General features: G+C 59.0%; 1 protein-coding gene across 3 annotated transcripts in view; it reads right to left on the bottom strand.

Moving 5' to 3' along the window:
• Positions 1-273: 273 nt before the first annotated feature.
• AGPAT4 (1-acylglycerol-3-phosphate O-acyltransferase 4) overlaps positions 274-6,297 on the bottom strand; it is a 118,160-nt gene continuing 112,136 nt past the window's right edge. For all 3 annotated transcript variants that reach the window (XM_032338544.1, XM_032338543.1, XM_032338545.1), the window contains exons 8-9: positions 2,134-2,332; positions 274-863 (exon numbers count right to left, since the gene is read on the bottom strand). In XM_032338544.1, the coding sequence (XP_032194435.1) occupies positions 769-863; positions 2,134-2,332 (294 nt within the window). In that variant the 3' untranslated portion in view covers positions 274-768. The remainder of the gene's footprint in view (positions 864-2,133; positions 2,333-6,297) is intronic.

Genomic DNA, 6,297 nt, shown 5'->3' with positions numbered 1-6,297 from the left:
CAGATCGGAAAACCCAGGGCTGCCTCATGGCCTCTCACTGTGTCCCCCAGATGTCTCAGCTCGTCCCCCAGCACCTGCTGTCCCCTTTAACCACCTCCCTGCCTGGTTCCTGCACCTGTGTCGGTGGCCAGGAGGGCCCCCTCCAGCTGCCCCCTGCATGCTGAGTCCATCCCGCTACCCCCCAGGCAGTGCTGTTGGGTCATTGCCATCTGGAACCCCAGAACCACGGCAGAGCGTGGAGTGTGGGCACGGAGCAGTCTGTGGAAACACATAGCACAGGGAGCCAAACACTTTAATGGTTTTTTGGAGGCATAATTTAGTCATCTTACCTAAAGCGCCTTTTACTCTTTTGCAATCCAGTACAGAAAACTCAGCACCGAAGAATGAAGGAGAACCCTCCGTTCCCCGTCCCTGCCCTCCCCCTGTGCCTCACATCCCCTCTGAATGATGACAGAATAAGGCTCACACTCAGCCGCACACCATTCTCACTTATATATATCCTCTCCCTTACACTCACTCACCTACACTCACACACACACACCCACACACACACACACACACGCTCACACGAAAAGAAAATCAAAACCCACTAAAGCATTATGGGGGGACAAAAGATTTAAGAACATCTTCCTCCCCATCTGGCATTGAGACAAAACGCCCTGCCTTCCCAGCAGGGGCTCACCCCGCTTCGTCCCCGGGTCCCACTAAGGATGGCTGGCAGCGTCCACCAGTCCCCAAGGGCCCCTCCGGGCGCTAACGTGTCTGGGGTCAGTCGCTCCGTTTCTGCTTGCTGTCGATGTTGCCGTAGGCAGAGCCCTTGTCGATTTCGGTCACACCAATCATCCATCGAACCCCCATAGAAGCTGCGGAAATGGGAAGAAATGGGAAGCACAGAGGTTAGGAGGAGCCCACGGGGGACCCCAGAGTGATCTGCGGGAAGAATGCTGAGATGCCAGCTGTCTGCAGACCCCAAGCAGCAGCTGAGATCTTGCCGGCTAATTTGGGGCCCTGCATGATCCCACTGTAGTTCTCCTGGAGCACGGGTGTCGGACTAAGTGACATTAAAACAGAGTGAGGCTGTTCTGCTGGTGGGTTAATCTCTCCACGCATCAAGGATGCTAAGCCTCCAGGGCATCAAAGCTTACTGAATTCCTCTGCCATGCTGGCCTCCAAGACAAAGGATTCTTTTGCGAATGCAGGGCAGGAACTTACAAAACACCCTGCAGTGAAGCTGAGTAACTGACCAGGAGCATGGAGAGCGCAAGAGCCCAGACGTCTCCTTAGTGCTCGGCTCTGCTCTCGGGATAAGAATCAGCGCAGTGAATGGGGAAAGACCCCTGCCTTCAGGTGCGATCGGCCCAAACACAGAGCACGAAAGACCCTCCTGAGTCCTGAGTGCCCAGCGAAGCTGGACAGCAGGGCCGCGGTCACACGCTGCAGTCAGAGATGGCAGACTTGGTGAGCTCCTTCAGTGCACGGAGTACATCTGAGCCCCCTGAGGAGCCTGGCACCAAGCACGTATCACACATTCAGAAGGCGTACATGGCTGAGATGGGGCCATTCCAGCGGGGCTGGCAGTGGAATGGGCTGCTTCTCCCAGGGGGTCCTACCACGTTTGCCTCTGGCTGCCGCACCTCAAAGACCAGCGACAGCGTGCAGGGAACCCTGGGGCCATGAAGAAATCAGAGCAGTCTGAGACCCCTGGCCAATGAAGCCAGTATGGGTTCACGCAAAAGTGCTCCCAGGCCGCTCTATTTGATGTTGTTGCGTGTGGCAGCCAACTTCTAGAAGCACACGCTCTTCCCCAAGGGGCCGGCACCTGCTCTGAATGGCCAGGGCCCTTTGCCCGTTGCTGCTGGGCTCCAGGAAGGTTTTCCTGGGGAGGAGGAAGGAATGAGGACCGTGAGCAGTGCTGTCCGCAGAGCTCGCGTTCGGGGAGGGGCTCTGCGTGTGTTTGACCGTGAGGCCTGCAAGCTAGTTTTCCCGGTGCATCTGCAGGCTGTCCCTTCTGTTCCTAGGGGCTGCGACAGCTAGGGTGAGTTTAGCCCCCGTTCTGCCTCCAGCTGTAACCCCCCCCCATCAGATGCTCCTTTCGGCAGCATGGCTGGCGCGGGTCTCCTGCTCTTTACGCACCCACAAAGAAGACGAGGACGAAGCTGGCCAGGGTGACGGAGGACCCGCTGCTGATCATGTTGATGAGAAACCGGAAGAAAGGGTAGAGCAGGAGGGAGGCCCAGAACAACCAGTTGACGAGCGTCCAGGGCCGCCGGGGGGGCACCATGGCTGTCTCCGGGAAGGTGCCCGTCCTGTAGTACTCCTCCTGGAAGGCATCCTGCGGACAGAGAGGCGACTCTGAGGCACTTTGCTCACACATGACCCCGCGTTCGTGCAGGCCCTTCCCGAGGCACCGGGGCGGGGGGAGGCCATGTGAGCTGAGCAGAACCAGGGGCTCCATCACAGGCGCCTGATGAGCCTTCCCGATACCGAACTTGGCAGTCCCCTCCCCACAGTGACACGGCCCTGTCACTAGCCCTGGCGTGGCAGCTTGAGCTTCGGTGCCAGGCCAGCCCAGTTCCATCCTGGTCTGCTGCTCGGTGCTCCCCTGCCTCCAGTTGGGTGGCCGGCCTCTGAGGCCCAGCTCTGGTCGCCCAGATGCAGTACTGCCTGCTGCCCGCAACGGCCGGTGGAGAACGAATGGAGACACGGAGTCGGCCTTCAGTGAACGCCCACAGAACACGCTAGAACCCGGAGCCTCGGGCAGAGCCACGGGCTCACCTCTTGCACCTAAGCTACTGCCCAGCGGCTCTGTGCAGTACTGCCGAGACCCCCGTCCCGTCTCCTCTGCTGCCCGACCTGAGGCAGAATACAGGAGCCCCCTTGGCGGTGGGCTCCGGGGACACCCGCGCCTGCGATGACCACATGCGAGGTTTCATTCCTCGATGAGGTGCGGCAAGAGCCGAGCACGGACACGGCGGAGCTAACAAAATACCGTGACCGAGGGCGTGTGAGCGAGGCCCCCTTCCCAACGATGCGATGGAGGAGTGAGGGGAGGGGTCTCGGCGCCCCGAGGCTGCCTGTGACCTGATACCTGGACCGCCCGTGGCCGCAGCTAAGCCCACGGATGAGGGCACCATCGGTCCCCAAGTGTGTGTGTGTCTGTGTGTGTGTGTGTGTGTGTGTGAGACCGACGAACCTGCGGGAGTCTCAGGCGGGCACGGCGTGCACCAGGGACCCCCAAGGCCAGGCCTATGTACTGAGCACTGTCCAGCTGCTCTCGGGAGACCCCAGGCGCTGCTTGGCGGCCGTGGGAGAGACGGACACTGCGGGGCCAGGCGGCAGGCAACGGGGGCAGAGGGACCCATCCCCGGGCACCGTGTGGACACGAGGGCCAGCGACTGGCAGCCACGGGGAGTCTGCCCGCTTCTAAATAACAGCAACGGACTGAAATATCCTGACAGCATCCTGGGAGCTGGTGGCGTGCGTGCGGAGCAAGACCCGTCTCCGGGTCATGCGGGGCCCCCGTCGGAGCCTGCTGATGTCCCGGCTGTCCCCAGAGTTGAGTTTCCTGGAAAAGGAGCTTCTGTCTACCTGGAACTTACACCCAAGGTGCCGAACTCCCTTTAACACCCGAGAGCGATCTCGAAAATGCACCATACTTCCCCCTTCCCCCGGTCAGCAGGAACTGAGAAAGACGCGTTTTTCTCCACTGAGGGTCATTATTAAAATGAGTCCCAGAGCCTGTGGCCGAAGCAGACAACCTCAGGGGAAGCGACAATGACTTGTCCGAGGCCCAGAGCGAGGGCCCTAACTCTGTCGAGGCCTCCCGTTTTTACCTCCCTGCCATGAACCGGGGTGATTTTTCTCATCCCAGGCGGGGGCCGCAGGAGCCCGATAACTCGATGGCAGGGACGCTTTGGACTCCCGGATTCTCCATGCAGAAGCCTAATCTCCGTGGGCTGGGCTCGGAGGTGGGGCCTCTCACGAGGACGGAGCCCTCATGATTGGGGGTCGTGCCCTTGTCACAGGGACTTCAGGGAGCCCCCTTGCCCCGTCCACCACAGCAGCCCTGGTGGGGGCCCCCCTTCAGGCCCCTGATCGTCTGGCCTCTGGAGTGGTGAGAAGGAAATGCCCTCGGTATTGTGCCGAAGCCATCGCGAGCTTGGAAAACCCTTCGTTCTTGTGCTTGAAGAATGTCCTGCTGGCTGCGGCATCCCCCCCAGAGCAGCGCCCAGCCGTGGCCCCCGTGGGCCCCACACACCCACAAGATAGCTTGGCCACTGCTTCCTTCACCAGGTTTTCCGTGGGTACCATTAATGGCGAATTCCCCATCCCTTCGGCAGACTTCAGACTGCCCGCCGGAGGGGAAGTACGTAACTTGAATCGGGGATGAAATTCAGACTTGGTTCAAACCACGCGATGGGGTAACCGTGATGGCTCTGGGAAAAAGTGACGGGGGCACCGCCGTTGTCCCCAAGGGATCACACGAGGACATGGACGGTTTCCCACACCAACAGCCAGCAGCCGTCCCGGGTGCCGACAAGTCATCAACGTTGTGCCTTTTCCAGACGCTATGTTTGTTCTACTTCAACGTTGGCCCGGTTGTCGGAGCTGATGCCCTTCCTGTCTGAGACTGTCAAAATGGCCGTGGTCGATAGTGGATCTCTTTCTATGTCCCTGCCTGAACAGAATGAAACGTTGCTATGTCCCTGTTGGGGCGCCCAGCACCCCTCCTGCATTTTGCTGACACTTGTCCGTGGAAGCAACACCGGGGAATCAGTGCCTTGAAGTCCCCAGCTCAACGTCGGCAGAACCGTCTTCCCACACCATGCGTCTGAAAGACGCCGCCCTACCCAGAACTCCACTGTGGCAAGCGCGGTGGGGCCGCGGGATTTCCGGTACGTAAAGCCCCAGACCCATCGAGGCTCCTGAGGGGACAGGGCTGCCCCAGGAACAACAGGATGCTGGAGTTTCTTCCTGTCTATCCACAGTTCCTCTGGGAGGCACCGCTGCCCCTTCCCGGGAGCTGCTCCGGGGTGGTCCCTCCGGGGAAAAGGTCAGCCTCCCGGGTCTGCTCACAGACACAGCCCTCAGAAGCGAGACAGGGCCTGTCCTCCGGCACCTGGCTTTAGCTGCAAGCTGGGCAAACCACGTCATTCTCTGGGCCTCGGTTTCCCCCTCACTAGCATAAGGGCTCTGCCCCAGATGGTCGTTTCGGGAAGCCCTTCCAAGCTGAACCCTATCATTTTAGTGCGTACATAGTTTAGAGGGAAACCTCTGGGGAGATTTTATCAGGAAGAAATGCCTCTTCACTGAACGCCCGAGTGGTTCAGGTCACACGACGGACACACTCTCCCGCCTGAACCCAGCAGAGAACGGGCCCACGGAGAAGAACCTGCTTTGCTTTGGTAGGTTTGAGGCCCGCGTTTGTCAGATTTGTTCGTGGGCTTCTTTACGCAGCCTTTCCTTTCTGAGGCCTTAGTGCAATTTTCTGCTTGCTAATAGTGTGACATGTCGTATGCCGCCCAGACGATTAAACCAGAGAACGGCACAAGAGAAAATGCCGCCTCGTGCGTGAAACCAGAAGAAAATATATATCGTTTGCGCGTTTCCTCCAGACCCAGGCCTGCAGCAGCACAGAAGCTTCCTAACTGGGAACCTGGTTTAAAAGCAGCTGCCGTGCATTTCCAAGCCTGCAGGCCATGGGTCAGAGGCGGCCTCCTAGGAATACGCATTTCTAGGCCTCCTCAGACCTACGGGGTGAACCTGTGAGGCTGAGGGACCTGCATGGTCCCCTCTCGGTGACAGATGGGCGGTCCCTGTGTACTCATTGAAAGAGGAGCCTGGATGCCTGTCCCTACCTATCCCTGCAACCCATCTGGAAAAGGCCCCCCAATGGCCAGTTATTCGAATGGGCTTTTACAGGAACCATTGGAAAACCACCTCCTCGGGAGCACGGGAGCCACTTCCTGCTACAAGAGTGTCAGGATCTTGATCCCCCAAACCGAGCACAGTTGTGAGAAGTCTCTACTTCGTCCGATGGGGGGTCATCTGGAAGTCTCTGGGGCCAAGACACGTTCTCAAAGGAAGGATTAAAATGCTTCTCCGACTGGAGCAGACGCCCGTAGAGCTCTAGTGACGATCTTCTCTAGGGGAGTGGGGAGAGGCAGACCCCCTCGTCCATACCGATGGAATTCGGCAACAGGAAATCTGCATCCCACTCAACGTGCTCGATTCGAGGCCGGTTTGGCCTCAAAACATAGGATGAATCAGAAATAAGTCTCTGTGGGCAGAGATGCA

The sequence above is a fragment of the Mustela erminea genome, chromosome 4, assembly GCF_009829155.1.
Source record: "Mustela erminea isolate mMusErm1 chromosome 4, mMusErm1.Pri, whole genome shotgun sequence".
Classification (NCBI taxonomy): domain Eukaryota; kingdom Metazoa; phylum Chordata; class Mammalia; order Carnivora; family Mustelidae; genus Mustela; species Mustela erminea.
The sequence above is the reverse complement of the archived record's forward strand: the minus strand, read 5'-3'. Positions and strand labels throughout refer to the sequence as shown.